We start from the raw sequence: 20,929 nt of genomic DNA on the forward strand, positions 1-20,929 counted from the left end.
GCGAGCAAGTATTGTATCTCAAGGAAATCATCTTGACAGAATGAACGCGTCTATACCTAATCTGGTGTATGCATTCATGCTGATGACAGCAGCCATCAAAGTTTTAGTTTTGGTTCTCTCCAGCCTCTATAAATACCCTTAAGAATTCATTCCATTCATGTCAAAGAGAAGATAAGTCCTGCTATTAGAAATAGTAAGAAAATTGAAGTAGTTGTGTTTAGTACAAGAGAAGAGACTTTTATTCCGAAGAAGATGTGGCTGATCATGAAGGTTTTCCTCTTGCAAATTTTAGCATTTCTTCTTTTTGGTGGTGGCCTCCATTGCGAAGCTTCAACCCGTCGGCATACTTTTGTGGTAAATACTATATATGCATGATTCTGGCCTTAATGCCACCTTGTGATAATATTTAGGGACCAGTATGGCTCTCATTTTCCACTGTATGGCAGCCATAGGTCTTCGGGTACCCTTGTGTCATTGAGTCGTTCATGCATGCTATCAATTTCTGATTGGTTATACCTTGTATGAATGGATCGATGCAACAATTTGTGCATGCAATTTTTCTTTCTGGTATGAGGATGCATGGTTAACTTTCAATTGATTGTAGGTGAGGGAAGCTTCATATACAAGGCTTTGTAGCACCAAGAACATCTTAACAGTAAATGGACAATTTCCGGGACCAACTATATATGCTAAGAAAGGAGAGACGATCATTGTCGACGTTTATAACAGGGGAAAACAAAACGTCACCATTCATTGGTAGGTCATGTGCATGTCTCTGAGAAAGATAGCGGCAACATGCCTGCATGGCATACATTCTTTTATTTCTAAGAGGAGACTGCAATATATTGATTTGCAAAGTCAAATTTAAAACAATGCTTTAGGGTTATTTGCTTCAGTTCATTGCTACATGCCATCTTTAGTTAATATAAAAATTAGTACTAGTGTTAACATATAGTTATTATTTTGCAGGCATGGGGTGAAGATGCCTAGATATCCATGGACAGATGGTCCGGAGTATATCACACAATGTCCAATTCCCCCAGGATCAAAGTTTAGCCAGAAGATCATCCTTTCCTCTGAGGAAGGGACTCTATGGTGGCATGCTCACAGTGATTGGACCCGAGCCACTGTTCATGGAGCTATAATCGTCTATCCCAAGAATGGAACCAAGTATCCTTTCCCCAAACCTAATGCAGAAGTTCCTATCATATTAGGTACAAGTGTCGTTACTTTAAAGGTTAATTTACATATTATGAATTAACAAGCAAAGCGAAATCTAAAATTATTGGAGTTATTGAAATGCAGGAGAATGGTGGAAGAGTGACGTGAATGCAGTTCTAGAGGAGATGCTTGCAACCGGAGCTGACCCCAATGTCTCTGATTCTTACTTGATAAATGGACAACCTGGGGATCTACATCCATGCTCAAAATCAGGTACAGAGTTTAACTTATCATTTGAAAATTGTACATGATTTCATTTTCCTATATGGTAACCATATTACTTTAATTTTCTTATTAACACCAACATATTTGAAGCTTAATGCTAAGAAAGAGGAACATAGCTATGAAGATGGCAGAGCCATGATTTAACACATAAGAAAAGGCTAGTCCAACTATAATTATTATGGAGCCAAGTTTGCACCCCTGATCAATCAATCACTTTATAATTGGTGGATCCTCACGGAACCATTTTCTTTTTCCTTTGGCTAGCTAGGCATAAGTATATAACTTTCCCTTTCTAATTTCAGGCACATTCAAGTTAACGGTGGATCATGGAAAGACCTATCTACTTCGCATAATCAATGCTGCCTTGCAAGACATTCTCTTCTTTTCCATTGCCAAGCATAAAATGACAGTGGTTGGAACAGATGGTAGCTACACCAAGCCATTGACACGAGATTATATCACAATATCACCTGGCCAAACCTTTGATGTCTTACTAGAAGCTAACCAACGCCCGGATCACTATTACATGGCAGCTAAAGTTTATTCCAGTGCCCATGGAGTCGAGTATGATAACACAACCACCACAGCTATTGTACAGTACAGGGGATACTACACTCCATCTTCACCTCCCTCTTTGCCTCATCTTCCTGAGCACAATGACACAAATGCGTCGGTTCACTTCACGGGCAACCTCCGAAGCTTAGCGGATGCAGAACATCCTTGCAATGTCCCATTGAACATAGGCACTAAATTGATTTACACTATTTCTATGAACACGTTCCCATGCGCCAATAATTCATGTTTAGGGCCCAATAAGTCGCGGCTCGCTACAAGTATAAACAATATAAGCTTCCAATCCCCGACAATCGACATATTGCAAGCCTACTATTATAACATCAGTGATGTATATGGAGATAAATTTCCTAGCGATCCACCACTGGTGTTCGATTTTACAGCTGAGTATCCTCCATTAAAGTATGAGACGCCGAGAAAAGGAACAGAAGTAAGGGTGCTCGAGTATAACTCCATAGTGGAGATTGTTTTTCAAGGGACAAACTTGGTTGCAGGGACAGACCACCCCATGCATCTCCATGGATATAGTTTTTATGTTGTTGGATGGGGATTTGGGAATTTCGATAAAAATAGTGACCCTTTGCGCTATAATCTGGTGGATCCTCCCCTTCAGAATACCATCGCTGTTCCTAAGAATGCTTGGACTGCAATCAGATTCAAGGCATCCAACCCTGGTATGTTGCAAGCACTCATGTTGTCTATTACACACACAAAAAACAAAACCCTCGAAACTGCCACCCTGCATATCAAGGAAATAATTTTTCTTAATATTACAATATGTTAGATTTAATATTGGTATATTTTCTCTGTTGCAGGAGTGTGGTTCATGCACTGCCATTTAGAGCGCCATTTGACTTGGGGCATGGACACTGCGTTCATAGTGAAAAATGGTAAACACCCAGAAGCTCAAATGCTGCCTCCGCCATCCGACATGCCACCATGTTGAAGCTGCAAAGAATTAACATGCCAAAGATTTCAATTAAAATAACAAGAATAATATAAAGCTATAGAATATTGTGTCTGGGATTATTAATTTGTCAATTTCTTGGATTGTTAAAGTGAATAAAGATTGTGGACTTTACAATAATCTTTGAGATATGCTATGGTGGAATTTGCCTTGGAAGTCTTGGATTATGAAAAAGTGAAATTGATGTTGTGTTCCTGTTTCATCCTTAATTAATTTCAATATCTTATTATGCATGTCCACAATAAGTGTATCTTGATTCGACAACTTTTAGCCATTCAATTTTATTCAACATGATAAAACCCTCCATTTCCACGCGGAAAGAACTCCAAGTCTATTTCTTAGTGGTTTAATTACTTTTTAAACCCCATTTTTTGTTTTTATTTAAGTAAACCCTTTCCTGTTTTCTTAAATTAAAATAATTAGTAAAAAAAAAAACTGGTTTTTTAAAAATTAAATTGATTCAAATACTTTATATTTTCATATGTTATTTTATATTTATTTATTTATTATAAATAACAACGGGATAGGACTTGATCATTTAAATTTTGGTTTTGAGAAAAGCCATTTAGCATCAAACTAAGCTGCTACAATTGACCGAACTGTCCAAGTCCAAGTCAATAAGTGGGAGTTAGGAAAGTTGTTCAGTCATGAGTGGTATGTCAAAAAATATTTAAGTAATTAAACTCTCGTTTCAAGGACTTGGATTCCAGCTGAGATTCCGATGCCATTGAATTAAGAAATAAATTAATAATTATTCATTCACCATTGTCTCATTTTCTCCCGGACTGAAGTAGACCAAGAAGTTCACGACAATGTTACGAGCGAACAAAGGTGGAGAGACTGCTGCCATCTTTATAAACACTCAAAAATAATTATAAAGAATTAAATCCCAAAAAATAAATAACCATAAATGAAATTTCACGAATTAAAAAATAAATTAAGAACGCTTTTGTGGGATCTCCCCATCCATCTGGTATCAATCCCTTCCTCTTCTAGGCCACAGACACTACCATTATAAATGATTCAAAAAATAAAAAATAAAAACTCACTTAGTATTTAAATGTAAATAAAAAAAATGTTTTGATAGTATTTCAACTTAAAAAAATATTTTTTTAAAAGGATTATTACCAAGTACTTGTTTAGAAATTATTTTTAAGTGATTTTTTGGGTTTTTTAAAGTAATTTTCAAATATTGAAATTTTATTTGGATTGACTTTTAAAAGTTAAAAAATAATAATAATAAGCTTAATAAATTTTTTTGTATATATTTAATTATTTTTAAAAAATCTTATAACTTTAAAAAAAAAAAAATTTGTATAAAAGTCATAAAATTATTATTTCTTACAAAAAATATATTTTGGATGTTTAATAAAACTTTTATAACATCAACGTGCCACTAAAAATTATTATTTGAGTTTCAATTTCAATTTTCAGCTAAAGCAAAAAATATGAAGTTATCCAAAATTTAACCTTACCATTGACCTAGCTAATTTTTATAAGAAAGTATTTTTTTTTTAATATTTAGAAGGGTTTTTATTTATTTATTTTTAAATTATTCCCAAATGAAATTTATAAAAAAGAAGAAGGAAAAAGTTCACTCCCATACTAGAAAGAAATTCAAATTTTAAAACGTGGATTCCATTATAATTATGTGACATTTACAAATTCCCTTTTAAAAATTCTAAACAACTCATCTAACTTTAGAAGCCTTCTTAATTAATGTACAATCAATTACATATGTTCAGGAGACCATCTCTTTCGCAATAGTTGTTTGGATTATTCTTGTAAAATCTCTTTTGTTGTGTAAGTCTTTAGTGCATGCAAGCAGTCAATCCACTTGAAGCACTCTACTGAGAAGGTGCTTGAGATAAACCTTGGTTACTTTAATTTGCATTGTTTGAAAGATGAGCGTAACCAACCTTGGATAGTAGTTCTAAGGCAACCCCACTAGCAATTGTCTCAAATTATATTGGAAAAGGGTCTCCACAAACTATTTGTAAACCTCCTTACCAGCAAAACTTGTCATGTTATGAGTTCTTTCTACTTGAATTACTCTATTTTGGTAGTGCTATGAAACTATATAGATCAAACCAATTCAAGTCTTTGGCTCATGGAAGCTTCAACCTAGCTTGCTTACCAAAAGTGGACTGCCAAATAAACCCAAATAGTAGAGTAGGGCAAATATAATAGCGGAGTGTGGTGGAGAATCTTGAGATTTTGTGATTCAAAGCCAACTTGGCTGCGCTATAGTTTGGTGTTGAAGGCCTAGAGCCCCACTCCTATGGATTTATTACAAATTAAGAGTTACTTACGGCATAAGCATGATCTACAAGTGAGATTCTATGTATGTAAATCATGATAATAATATGACTAACTACCTCTTATTAAGCATTATTTTGGCTTCCTTTACATGAACTTCTACTTCAAGGCATGCATTGAATATTAATGATAATGCCTAATAATGGTTTTCAAACCTTGAGAAGCAGGTTTCAACTCAACATTAAAAATGTTTCTGGTTATGGTAGAAAACTACAGTGAACAAACAAAGCAGTAATTGCTAACGTCAGTCTTGAGAAACTAGGTTTTGCTCAATGTGGGAACAACCATGAATCAAATACTACTGGACACTCATACAACAAAACATGAACAATATATGACCATCAAAGATACAAAAGAAGAGATATATAGAACAAAGTTTGGTTTAATTATTTATTTATTTGATTCATAAATTAAAGAGTATAGCGCACAGAGTTATTAAAGAAGCAGTAGCAATACTCTTCTACCTTGAACAACCAATGGAGCTATAGAAAGGTGATTTTTACAAATTATTTAGAAAAATAATTATTTATAAATCTATCCACAAAAAATATTTCAATTCAATTTTATTTGCAAACGAAAGTGATTTTTATTACATTTGTTGAAAACAAGGCTTTAACAAATTTACTTACAAGTATTAAAATTCAATTCAATTTTACTTGTAAAAAACCTTTTCAACTAAACATTCTCATATCTATTTCAAAACAGTTTCATATCAAATACCTTCAAATATTCAAATAAACCTAAAATTGCTTTAAAATTGAGGCTAGTTTGTACCCGGTCAAGTTTTGACTGCAAGATATAATTTTTGGCTCATATCCACGTGAAATTCATGTTATTAGAACAAAACTTCAAACTTTGACTTTTAAATATAGTTGATATTTGAAGCGCAACTTTCTTTGTGTATTCATATGATACAACATAATTTCATTTTTATTATAATAAAATAAAATTATATCTTATTTCAAGTTGCACGTGATTTCAATTTAATTTAATAAAAATAAAATTAGATCAAAATTATCTATCTTAGAAACTTTAAGTTAAAAATTTTTATTTTATGCAATAAAATTTCATATTTACTCAAAGCATACTTTGCAAACACCCATTTTTACCATTCATTCATATATTTATTTTTAATTAATTATTGTTAGAGTTTGGTGATCTGAATTCTATTTCATTGAACTTGAAAAGTTTACAGAGCCATATATGTGGTGAAATTATAATTATAAGATTTTTTTTTTAGGATCTATGATGATAGAGGAGGAATCGAACTGATAGGATTATGATGATGTATATATATAATGATGATGTATAACTGACATCTCTCCTTTCTTATACCAATTTTTTAATATAATGGATTTCTTCTTTTTTATCAATGATTTTTCTCATGTATGATTCTTTTCGTATAAGGTTTTTCTATATAAATCTGTGTTATTATTTTTTTATTTTTCGTTTTATTGGGGGGATTTGTCAAATATCCCGAGGTCAAATAAATAAAAAGCGGAGGTGATTGCCCCAAAAAAAGGCAATGGATCGTGATGATTAATCCTCCTCACATGCACTGAAATGCGTAGGAGAAAGCAGCCATAAATGCAGGTGATCAGAGAAGAAGGCGGAATCTAATTATCTAGTAGTATTCAGTTACATAGCCTTAATCCATGCGATAATGTTGACAATAGTTGATCAACCGTAAAGGAGGAAAAGATGAAGAGGTTAGAAGTATTTTTAATCTTTTTAATATTTAAAATGCTTTTTATAGTGATATTAGAAAGTATTTTTAGTTTTTTTTTATATATGAAATATAAAATTTCAAAATATAAGAAATACTAGAAATACCTTCTAAAATCATTATCAAAAACACTCTTACAAATTTTTATCTTTTAAATATTAAAAATATGATTTGACAATGATGATAGAAAATATTTTTAATATTTTTAACTCTAAAAATTTTTATCTTTTAAATATTAAAAATATTAAAATATTTCCTAAAATTATTATCAAATATTAAAAGTGTATTTGATAGTAATTTTAGAAAGTATTTCTATCATTTTTAATACTTGAAAGATAAAAAATTTTAAGTGTTAAAAATGTTTTAAACACTTTTTAAAATTATTGTCAAATGTACTCTAAAAATGTATTTGATAGTGATTTTAAAAAATGTTTTTAACATTTTTTTATACTTAAAAAATAAAAAATTTAAATATTAAAAAAATTTACATAGTCCATTTTTGATTTACATACCCATTTCTTTACGTACAACCCAATTGTGCTTTGGTCTTCAACATACTCCTTCATGCGAGCTTATCCAACTACAAGGTTAATTTCCCAAAAAGATAACCTACATGCACAAAAAACTAAAATCAATTACAATTTCAGAAAAAGATATATAAGTGAATACTTTTAGAAATGGAAAGAAAGAAATGACAAAGAAAATATAATAGGAAAACAAATGTGTATACCAATTGACAAATGTGACCCTAAGAATAATTACAATAAAATTACTATCAATAATTAAAACACAAAACAAGAGATTAATCAAATACGGGACAAGAGAACATCAACATCAATAATCCATTAAATCTTTGGTATAGCCCAAAAGAAAATAGAAAAACAAACCAAGTTTGGGACAAGAGAATATCAACATCAAGAGTCCATTAAAATATTCAATTAGGTATCATCTAATAGTAATAGACCTCATTGAATTCGCAACATTGACAAAGGAAGGTTTGGGAATATGGTGTAACATGAAATAAATAAGGTTCACACCATGATACTTTATCAACTAAGTTTTTTGTTAAGTTAAAAGAATTAACATTTCCCACCATATGATATGCATTGCAACATTGCATCCAAAATAGTGGCCAATTGTATCTTACTTATCATTCATCTTATTTATCACTATCAAGGCTAGCAACAACTATATGAATTCCACAACTTAATAATAAATAAAATGGCATGTAGAGAAGAATATCTACAACTTATTAGTAGATAGACATCTTCTAATGATGAATATTTTTTAATGAAAGCTCATATTTCATATTTTAAAAAGATTATGATTATTTTTTAAAATAAAACATATTTATTTAGGCATATTTTGGAAAATATATAGAACTATGTGAGCGGTTCAAAGCGACAACTATATGACAAATATATGATTGCATAAAAATTTAACAACAAATTCAGGTTATCTATGAAGCTAAATAGAGATTCAAACATCAATCTATCATGCAATACATTACACAAAAGTAAAGCTTAAGGAACTTTAGCTTAAGAATGTCCATAATATAAACACATAAAGTGCGAAACTGGAATTCATTTTTTTTAATTGATATTTCCCATGTATACTAAATTTAAAAAGCATGGTTATCAAGCCAAGGATGTAAAATAATAAAAACTTCATCACCAATATAAATTTTTTGAATGAAAAAAATTTCTGAATGAAAAAAATATAATGGTAATTTATGAGTAGTCGAGACCATACCTCTAAGAGTATGTTGTTGGTCTTAAAATTTCTGCAAATCATGAGGGGATTATGTTCATATAGATACTTCATTGGCAGCTTCTAGAGCTATGCTCAATCAGTTACCCAGTCTACAAATTGGTTGAAGAGATAAAAAATAGAACTGTTAATTTTAATAAAATGAAAATTAAACTACAAACCACATTTTCGACACTTGAAAAAAATTAATTAGAAGTTAATTAAGCAATGTAATTTGATCTTCCAGTGGTTGTATATAAATATATAGTAATCCATCATCTTGTAGTTTTAGATTCATTGAAAAATAAATAAGTTAAGGAATGAAACAACAAATTTATTTTATGAAGAAATCTTTATGTTTTATGAGGGTGACGATGTAACTTAAAATGTTGTGGTAAAACACCATGGCCAAAATTAGAAATCTTCATGTTTCCTTTTGAACCAACAAGAACATTCTGTAGTTGAGAATGAAAACAAATGATCACATGAGAACAACAAAATTCCCAGTGTATATCCCCTTTTAGAAGATCTTTAATAGGAAGCAAGAAATAATAATCTTGATATCCCTATGAAAAACACATTTTTTGTGGTAGTAGCTCATGAACTATTAGACACTTGGAAAAACTTCCAACTTTCAGCTTCTGAAAGTTTCCCTTTGGATGCCTATGAGTTATGCATGCAATTAACAACTTAGTTCGGTTATGGGAATCTGGAGAAAAATCATGACAATGGAAAGAAAATATTGTCAATTTGGTTGTGATTCCATCAAACAATTTACTTTTAATCATAGTTTGGTTCAAAAGAGAAAAAAATAAAATGTTAACCTCATCAAAAGTGATAGTTGGATAGGGCAAAATTATGATCTATTTCCATACAAAAAGGTGTCTTCAAAGCCTTCAAACAGAAGAAAGTATCAATTGAGTGACGAGCATTACCCATTCAAATCGTACTTCATTCAACTTATCTTTGTTATACGATTTTTTTCCGTGAAACTATTAATGAGTAATGTAAACAATTTGATCAATTACATTGAAAAATAAGGTAAAAAATGATATATTGGAAATTAATAAACTGGTGCATACCTTTGATGTAAGACATCCTTGATCAGCAATAATATCTCTCATATCATCACATAGTATCCACATTCAACACTACCTGGTTGTATTGGGCACTTTATGCATAAAAATAAATCATTGTAGAATACATCGATTTTATAGTTAGTTGTAGGATATCTTGTACTTAATTAAAAATTAAGAAATGGTATTAAAAATTGCATTACTTGATTTATATGAATTACTCACCCCTACTACAACCTAGGTAGGCTCCCTCTTTGATGATTTATGTTTTTGTGGTGGATGAATTCGAAGGGCCCTACATGAAGAAAATACTATTTGTTACCAATTATGCTTTATGCTCTAGTATTGAGAGAAAAACTTACATATTAACAATCTCCTTAAGATCATCAGAAGGTTGATCTTGCAATGAGTATCATAGTCCTTGTGTCTAGTGCCACCAAAACCCAATGATAGCTACAAAATTTTACATAAATTTAGTTACATATTAATTATGATTTGATAAGTTTACATACATAGCTTACTTAACTTCTGTAACTTACCCTAGGTTGTATGGAATGAAAATAAAGTTAGCATGATTTGCATTCATCAATCAATTAGCAATAACCCTTGACCTACTTTCCTTGCTTGCTTCCCCCATTCCAGCTTTGGAAACCAAAGCTGCATTTACAAAAGCAAATCGTCCTGCCATCTTAATATCAACCATCTTTTTATGCAAGTGCCTAATTCAATTTCACATACATTAAAAAGAAGTTAATATTTTAATGCAACTAACATTATCAGTCTCCTAATATGATTATAATTAAAAATTAAACTATAATGAAGCAACTAAAATATATGAAATAAATAAATGTTCCCTCACCATATATAGAACAAAAGACAGTTAGATGACACCTCTGTCGATGAAATTATCATATCCATATCATCATTCATGAGAAAGCTCTTACAAGGCTCTCCAAAAACATTCTTTGTGATGTTTACTGCATGTACCTTCCCTTCCTTGAGCAGTAGTCCAACCAATGTAGCAAAGTTCTTAATGTCTACGGGGTTCTCATCCTTATAACTTAATTGTGTTTCTTTATTCCTTTGTTTCTTAAATTTCTTTGAATCCTATAAAACAAAGTGTATGATTGCATATGTAATTATTGTCCTTGATAAAATAAGTTATAATTATTACTAAGAAACTATTCATCAAAATTGAAAAAAAGAAAAGAAAAACTATACCTGGATGGGAAGAGTAGTAAGACTGACCATTTGGCCAAGCCACAAAACTTGAAACCCAAGAGTCTCTCCAATAGTTGTAATTTGGTTAGGGATAGGCACAGGAAGTGGTGCATTTGGCTCATAAGAAGCATCCACAACAACTAAGAAGTTAACACCATATTCAAGTATAATTGTGCCAGCTACAACTACATTTTCCTTTGTCCCTATGGCCAATTGGCATTTCCTAAACTATAAAATGAAACAAGATTGTTTACTTAAATGCAACCATTGAAAATTCAGAATTTTACTAGGAAAGTAAAAGTTATTTGAGGAAAATTGATTCATCAAGGTCAAATATGATGCTTATTTACATAGTTCATTGTACATATATATAGTACAACATTACAACTATATACTAGACTATACTTTCTAAATGTCAAAAACTATTGCTTGTACCATAAGAAACAGTTATTCCATAGTTAGCTCATTCATCATGTAGGTGGGACAAACCTAGACAAGTAAAAACTATATTTAAACCCTATAACTTTCATTCTTGAAGGATGAAAATGTCTCTTAATGAGTTGGTATTTGAATAGTTTCAACTAGATGAATGAAATGAAATTTCTAACCTTATGTGTTATCACATAGGAATTATAGAACATAATATTAATCACAACATACCTTGTTTGCTTTTTGCACTGTTGGGACATGGTCATCAACTTGACATTTAGGTTGCTCAACAACTTAAGGCAGGACAATTTGCTTTTGCTTAATATTAGAGTTGCTAACATCAGATTGAGGTGTGCTAGGCATCATCTGAGAAAGTTGGGCTAAAATATTTGCCTCAAACTGAGATTGTCGCTCTTGAGATTCTTTCACAAATTCCTGCATAGCACAATCTGCCATGGAATGGAAATAGTAGCATATCAGGTCACCACATCAAAAATGAACAACAACTACTTAGTTAGACAAATACATGTTGTAATAAAAACTAAAAGGCATTTTGAAATAAAATAAAATTTTGAAAACATCATTATAACAAGGCTACAATTCAGTTACATATAAGATTTGTTCTCAACCCAAATACCCTCACAGTCACCTCGCAAACATATTGCATCAAAGTCATCCATAACATCAAATGATTCAACTTATGGCAAAGAAGAAATGACTGGATGGTGTTCAATAGAGTTGTCCATGAGATCATCACCCTCATCCATTTCCAAGAAGTCTTGTTGAGGAGTTGACAAAACAATTGACCATCTTGGATCAAGTTCATCTTGTACATAGAAAACTTGCTTAGCTTGGGAGGCTAAAATGAAAGGATCTGATTTATGAGCCATTTTGCTGAAGTCAACTAAGGTAAACCCAAGATCATCAACTCCGATTCCATTCTTATTATCAACCCAATCACACATGAAGATTAGAATCCTGAACATGGTATAGTCAAGATCCCAAATCTCAGTAATAACCCTATAGAAACAAAGCTCACCAAATACTAGATTTTTATCCTTGGCACTAGCAATTTGCATTGTTGTAGCTACAATACTAACTCCATTATTTTGGGTAGCTCATAAATCATCACGCTCCTTGGTATGGTAGTGACACCCATTAATGACATAGCTATGATACTTAAAAACATAGTGGCTAGGACCATGAGCTATCCTTTTAAGGGTTTCAGATATAGGTTCTTTATTACCAATGGCAACTTCAACCTGTATAGATAAGTTATAGTTATTACTAACATAGTTAACCATGAGTGTAATAGTAAGTTTTACTACCACTCTAGTACCTTTTGTGGCAACCAATAAGTAAAAGTACGCATATGCTCATCTTGTAGCCACTTTTGTCTTTTAGCTTGACGTGGATATTTCATTTTCAACCATTTCATGTGATCTCTATGAAGTCACGTATAATAATTTTATAGTTAGTATCCTATATTTATTATAAGCATGATAAACAAAGAAACAAAAGTGTGTCCCACTTACTCAACATAAGGTTGGATGATTGTTATATTCTCCAGCACATAATGATGTGCTTGTAACCATAAATTGGAATCAACCTTCATGGTATGACCTCCAAATATAGATGCCCTAACTTTTTGGTCAATTTTTGAAGTACTAGGAATTCCAATTGCCTCTACATTTGATGAGTACTCTATACAAAACTCAATGCCTTCTTTTGCAATATAGCATTCAGTGATGCAACCTTCAGGTTGGTTACGATTTCGTACATAGCCATTTAACACTTTCATGAACCTTTCAAATGGGTACATCCACCTAAGGTAAATTGGTCCACAAAGTCTCACCTCTCTTACAAGATGTACAGTAAGATGCACCATGATTTCAAAGAATGAAGGTGGGAAATACTTTTCAAACAAGCACAATGTCATCACAACCTCATTTTATAACTCATCTAGGAACATCAACCACTCTACTATAGAGAGCATTGAAAAAGGAACTCAATCTACAAATGGCATTCCTCACATGCTTTGGAAAAATAGATCGTAATGAAACTGGCAATAATTGTTGCATTAATGTATGGTAGTCATGGGATTTCATGCCATAAAGCTTCAAGTCTTCCATTGACACAAGGTTTCGAAGGTTAGAGCAGTATCCATAAGGAACCTTCAATTGTGAAAGAGTTTTGCAAAATACCTTCTTTTCCATTTTTGAAAGTGAATAACATGCAAGAGGGAGATATGTTCTCTTTGATTCAAACTTTGGTGCCAATTCACTCCTTAAGCCCATGTCTAGAAGACCTAAACGACGGTTGAGTCCATCCTTTGTCTTACTTGGAATGTTGAGTAAGGTACCAATGATGCTTTCACAAACATTTTCTCAATATGCATTACATCCAAATTATGACGAACATGAAGATATTTCCAGTGCTTAAGATCAAAGAATATGGACTTTTTCTTCCAATAATTTGGATTGCTAACTTTGGATTTACCACGATTAAACTTTTTTTTCCCCATGAATTACAAATGACATTGATTTTTCTAAGAATTTCCTCTCCACTTAATATTTGGGGAGGCAGCCTAAACTCTTGTTCACCATCGAATGCTTTCTTTTGTTTTCTAAATGGATGGTTGCATGGAAGAAATCGTATATGTCCTGTATATGAGTTCTTTTTTCCATGTTTCAATCTACGAGAATATGTTTCTTCCCCGCATATTGGACAACCAAAATATCCTTTAACTGTGCACCCAGACAAGTTTCCATATGCAAGGAAGTCATTGATTGTCCATAATAGAACAACACTTAATGTAAAGAACTCTTGTTGATGTGCATCATAAGCCTAGACTCCGACTTCCCACAATGTTTTAAGATCTTCTATCAACGGTGCTAAATTGATGTCAATGTCATTACCAAGTTGTCATGGACCTGAAATGAACAAAGATAACATCGTAAATTTTCTCTTCATGCACAACCATGGAGAAAGGTTATAAATTATCATGAGAACAGGCCAATAACTATGTTTGCTACTTAATGAACTGTGAGGATTTATGCCATCTATTGAAATGGCAAGTCTCAAGTTTCTAGGTTCTGAGGAAAACTCGGGCCATCTATGGTCAACTAACCTCCATGATGGTAAGTTTGATAGATGACGCATTTTACCATCAAAATCTCTTTCTTTGGCATGCCATATGAGCTCTTTTGCAATTTTTAATGATTGAAATATTCTTCTAAATATTGGAACTAGAGGGAAATACCACATTACTTTCGTAGGAACTCCCTTCCTCTTTTTAGTTCTTGTTTTATTTGTTTTCTACCTTGAAGTTCCACAAGTAGGACATGAGGATGCATCTTTCAACTCATTCCTATAAAGGATACAATCATTGGGACATGCATGTATTTTCTCATATTCCATTCCCAATGTATTCAATGTCTTTTTTGCTTCATACATAGACAAAGGCAATTTATTATTACAGGCAACATATTTCTAAGCATTTCTAAAAGCTCTTAAAAGCTTTTATCAGACCACCCAAAGCGTGCTTTCAGGTTGTACAATTTAATCAATGCAGACAATTTTGTAAAGTTTCTACATCTTTCAGTAATCTTTGAAATGATTCTGGGTCATTTTTACAATCCTTCTGTGTAGTTTGAACCATTTCTATTGTACTATGCACAACATCAAATTGAACTCTATCATAATGTTCTGCTCTTGTAGTTGGTGGTCCACTTGGAGCTACATTTCCATGCCAATACCATTTATGGTAACTTTGATCAATTCCATGGAAAAACATATGCTCTCTAATATTTTGAGGAGTATGAAATATCATATTACCATAGTATAAACATGGACATTTAATGGAGTTTTTATTTGCAGAATTTTGTATTGCAAATGTGATAAAATGTTCTACCCCATCCTCATAGTCCTTCGATCTTCTATCCTTTGAGATCCATGAACGTTTCATTTTTTAATAACAAACTTCCAAAAGTGATCAAACTTCAAATTGAAGAAAATATCAACATTTTCTATGTCATTCGTTTAGCAACCTCTCTTTTCTCTGTTCAAAGAATAATCAATAATCAATTTAATACAACATTTGTTTAAGAGGTTAGATTTAAGAGAAAAAGGGTGAGCATTAATTTCTTAATAATTTTGACTTTTGTACATATATCTACACTATTGGAATAACATGCTAATTATTGACAATTTTAAAAAACGCCAAGAAAAAACAAAAGGTCATTGTATATGTTATATGTAGTAGTGATTAAGAAGTTATAAATGTTATTGACCTTGAATATTTGCATTAAATGGGATGCATAACCTCAATTAAACAAGTGCATATTAATATTATTAGCATATACAATTCAAGCTATGTTGCATGTTATATGCCATCTAACATCTCCAACATCGTAAATTAGGGAGTGGTTCCTATCCCATATAGGAATACCTAATCTCTATGTGTCAACTACCAATGTGCTCAATTTAATTTTTAAAAAATTTTGATAGCATTTCCCTATGGTTCTCCAAGTACACAAAATGGACAAGGCATAACATGTCACCTTGTTCAAGTATGTACCCAGAGAACAAGAGGAAAGAGTACCAAAATTTATTTAAAATGAACCAAGAACAAGCAATTAACTTCATAAATATTATGTTTTCCTACATTGTCCAATCGGACAATTCAAGCATCGTTTGTAGAGAAAAGATCTTTATCACATGGTAGACAATTTAAAAGTTGTCAACGTGAAACTAGCATAGATAAAACCATTTTCACCTTTTGACAACTAAAATATCTTTACTATGTAATAACATAAACTTTTGTCTCACTATGATACTTGAATGGGAACTCTAAGGTTGCATGCAAGCATAGTTGAGTAAAATTAAAACATAATTACTAATTGGAATATTACAACAAAACAACATAACTCTCATTCTATCATGTTTATCTTAAATATATAACATTTAACATGGAGGCCTAAAAGCCTTTTCACAACTTAGAGAGCAACATCTTCTACAAAAAGGTCCACACCAAATTTAATCAAAATAATCTAAATTGACAATTTTAAATACACATCAAGTAATTATCCTACAAAACAAGTAATAAGACATTTTTTTTAATTTTAGCCTATAATGGTATTTTGTGAACTATATAATTTAAATTTGTCTTTATGCAGTGCTTTTGCATCTGGTGTTTTTGATATTGGTGTTTTTGAGAAGAATTCACAAGCATTATAGGGATAATATATGGTTTAACATATATCTTTTTCATTTAAAATAAAATTTATGAAAATGAAAATATTTTTTGTTTGATTAAAATTTTAATCTCTTTATTATAAAACTAATATAATATACATCTAAATAAAATATGAAGAAATTCTAGATGCCTATGTAAAATAAAAAAAAAAAAATAGTGCATCCTAATAGAGAAATCAAGAATTAATTTTTAAACCATATATCATAATATAGGAACACACAGTAATGAACATGGAACATGGTTTTCATAATTTTAAAAAATTAATAAAAAAATTTGAAATTATAATTTTAACCTTTTAAGTATCTAAACTAAGTTATCATGGTAATAGGAAATTTATCCCAAATACCCCTTAGAGCCAAATATCCTAAAATTGTTTTTAGATTATAATTAAATTTTGTGTTATCAATTTTATTTGTACTATTTTCTATTTTCAAATGGTTTGGTAAATTATTTTAATATATTTATAATCAATCAAGTAAATTATTTTAATAACTTATAATCTATATATATATATATATATATATATATAATAGGCTACCAAAAAATAATTTGTGAAAAATGCATATTTCATGGGTTAGTTCAAATATTATCATTTGGTAATCTAAATTTTCAAAATCACAAATAAAATTTACCAAATGTTAAATGTTTATGAGAAAAATATTTTCAATTATTACCAAAGACTTCCAACATTATGAGAAATGCTCCCAAACCACCTTCAATATATTTTAGGTAGATTCGATAGTATTTGTGTTATAATTATATTTATTTATTAAATTGATTTTACTTATTTGGATTAGAGAATTAATATATTTACTAAAATTATATTTTTCCCATCCTTTTTTCCAAAATCAAAATAAAATTTATAGAAAATATAGAAAGTAGAAAAAGAAAAGTGTAAAATAAAACTAAATTTAATGAATTTGATCAAAAGATATTTATATATATAAAAAAATGACTTTGGAAGAAAATGATTAAATTTAAATCTGTTTCTTATTTTTCTTTGAATTTTTCCATCTATTCACTTTATTGTATTTTATTGCTCATATTGTCTTCAAAATTTTCAACATTAAACCCAAGCTAAAACTCTATCCAAAAATAATATAATTCTTCTAAAATGTTTTAATTTATTATAATAAATATTGATTAAATTTTTAAAAACAAAATTTCCATCGTAATGTGTATAAATGGAAAATTATTTAAAATCCTAAATTTTTAAAAATAATATTATAATAATTGTATATGATTTGATACCAAAGATCTTTTCTTTCTTTAAAGTATCATTTTCTCCTTTGAAGAAACTCACTCGTGCCTATAACCAATTAATCAATTATTGGGCTTGAAAGTTGAAATCATTGTCCCGCTCTTGACATGTGGATGAGATGGGGAGCAAGATTTTGCTCCCACGTAGCATCCTTTAAAGATGATAAGATATAAGAAATAAACATCTAAATTTTAACTTCAATTCTTTAACGTACTACATTGTTTCAAAATATTTAATTAATGTATATATAGTAATATTTAATTAATTAAATATAGTAATTAAAAAGTATAGTAATATTAAATATACTAAATATTTAATTAATTCATAAAAAATATTTAAAAATAGTATAAAGATAACATAGTAATGTTTAATTAAAAAATATTAGGGCGTCAATTCCATTTTGTATCAAAATTAAAACTTAACTCGTTTTTGTGTATGATCCAACCTGGACTATAGAATAAATAGAAATAAAATCAAAATATTGTAATATAGAATTTATCCTATATAGAATATTCCTGTAAAACAAAAAATATTTAAGGTTTATTTTTAATTCTTTGATATGCTTTCTATATATTGCCATATAGAATTTATCCTATATAGACGTGCGCACACTAAGTGATCCACAATTGTCACTCTTTTGACTTCACTAAGGATTCGAGATCAATTGAGAATAAAGTAAAAGGTCTCAGAAATGGAATAAAACATTGATATATTCTCAAAAAAAATTGAATGTCCACTTCATATTTGAGTGGGTATCTACTTGGGCCAACTCCCAAGCAACTCAGAACCAGAAAATATGGGCTATGGACCCAAGATCCCATTAGGGCCTTAAGTCCAAAAGACAAGTCCAGGGCATATGTCCAACCCCCATCAAGTCTTTGAATTCATTTGGTAAATCTGGATTGTATGGTATACTCAGAAGTCCTTCATAGAAGCAACCAAGAATGTGAGGTCCAATTCATATTCTTTACTCCTATATTTATCAGTGTTCCATTTAAAGCAATCTAGGACCAACTTTCTAATGAAGCCCAAAGCCCAAATTTTGCCATCAAGAGAAAGATATAAGAAAATTTTTGCAAGTTTCAAATGTTTTTACCAAATGAAATCTCCAAAGAAGGTATTGAATATCCTAACAGTTACAATTGTAGTTTAATCTTTTATTGCCCATTAAAAAAAATAAAAAATCAGAGGGTAACAAGCTAGAACTTTTTAGTGAATCATCTTTTTTAGCCCAATTCCATGTGTAGGTTCCATTAATTTCTTGATTAGCTAATCTAGGCTTCCAATAGAAAGAAATTTCCATGTATTTTGATAAATCAAACATCTCTATCATCTAATGATTGTAGCTCTAGAAGCCATGTCTCTTGGTATTGGGCACAGGAAATGACCATGGAAGAATATCTTTCAAAAGGGAAAATATCATCCCCCAGGAAAGGATCTCTTTCAAGCCTTCAAAAAAGGTCAAAATTTCAGCCTTGGTATTAAACCAAAACTAGTCAGCTTAAAGTTCTTCATTATTTCTTGGCTAGAGGTTTTGCTAGTTCCTTGGATGCCAGCTTGCATCAGATTACCCAAATAGTATCCATCGAAACTAAACTTGTATTAGCATGTGATAATCTATTTACTCCATGTTCTAGATATAACCACATCTATTGAAATAATGTTAAAAGGAGTTCCACCAAACTCCTTGGTAATGACCCTTTTGACCAAGTAAAAAGTTGAATTCTACCCAGCCTGCAAACAGTTATGCCATGAATATCATCAATAAACTTGTGTTCCTTTTAACAAAATCACTCAGATTGTGGCTAAAATAGAACAATGTCAATTCCTTTATTGCCAGAATTTTCACCTAATGAATCCTTGCTGAGAAAACACTCTATGCAAAAGCTTTTAACAAACAATTCTTTGCCACCAATTTCGTTTGGAGACCCAAAACCCACTAAAGGTAATGACCTTTTTTCCCTGTTTAGTGCCTAATATGAAGCTGCATGGCAAGCATATACTGTTAGTGGCCACTAGCTAGTGTGAAGGTTCTTGCCAATCATATGCTACGGATGAGAAGTCCTTATAGGGCTTTCAGTTCAGATCATTGTGTTTTATGTATGGGCAGTGGCGACCCAACTGACCATCTCTTTTTCCATTGCCTATTTATTTGAGGGCTTTGGCAGGGTTGCTCAGATTTTCTAAGATGGGTTCCCCTAGAAGTTGACATTCATGCTGATAGTCTCTTTTAGGCATCGTAGGGGTTTCTAGAGGTAGGGTTTTGTTGTTAAGTTTCGCTTTGATCTGGATGATTTGAAGGAGAAAAGCTCTAGGCTTATATGTGTGTGTGTGTCTATACGTCTAAGGTGCTTGTTGAGGACTTGTTTGATTTCTTTTCTTGTCTATGGGGTCCATCATTGAAGCTTTTATGGACACTCTAATTTTTATCATGCTAGATTGAACCGTCCATTTAATAGGTCAAGGAGGTTTGTTGAGGATATATATATTTAAAGTAGGACGTCCTATTCCCCATAATTTTCAATAGTTAAACTTTGATGGATGATCTTTGGGTAAAGAAATACAAGGTAGAGATTTTAGCTCTTTTAGAAAGTATGGGCAAAGTCATGTTGTAGGTCATTAGCCAATAAAGTAGCTAGGCAGTCAGGGCCTTTTGCAAAACACATCTACATAGGCCTCACCACCTCCGGTCTCGCCACCTCTTATTTCCATTGTTTCCATACTTATTATTATGGTCCTGGTACCCAGACGAGTTCCTGTGCTGGTGTCTCAGTCGCTCAGGCCCATAGTTCCACTCGGAACTCATTCTGGGCTCCAAAGGGTTGTGGCCACCCAACATGTACTCTGGAGTCCTACTAGGACTACCCTCAAGACTCCATGTTTCAAAATCATCCTCAAACACATT

The 20,929-nt window shown here is 31.3% G+C and overlaps 1 protein-coding gene across 1 annotated transcript; it reads left to right on the plus strand.

The window, feature by feature from the left end:
- Positions 1 to 215: 215 nt before the first annotated feature.
- On the plus strand, positions 216 to 3,175 carry LOC117907794 (laccase-15-like). Its single transcript, XM_034821449.1, has 6 exons — positions 216 to 354; positions 605 to 756; positions 970 to 1,214; positions 1,306 to 1,434; positions 1,749 to 2,693; positions 2,835 to 3,175. The coding sequence occupies exons 1-6, from the start codon at positions 253 to 255 to the stop codon at positions 2,963 to 2,965; spliced, it is 1,704 nt and encodes a 567-aa protein (XP_034677340.1). The 5' UTR covers positions 216 to 252; the 3' UTR covers positions 2,966 to 3,175.
- The last annotated feature ends 17,754 nt before the right edge of the window (positions 3,176 to 20,929 follow it).

This window comes from Vitis riparia, chromosome 18, assembly GCF_004353265.1.
Source record: "Vitis riparia cultivar Riparia Gloire de Montpellier isolate 1030 chromosome 18, EGFV_Vit.rip_1.0, whole genome shotgun sequence".
NCBI classification, from domain to species: domain Eukaryota; kingdom Viridiplantae; phylum Streptophyta; class Magnoliopsida; order Vitales; family Vitaceae; genus Vitis; species Vitis riparia.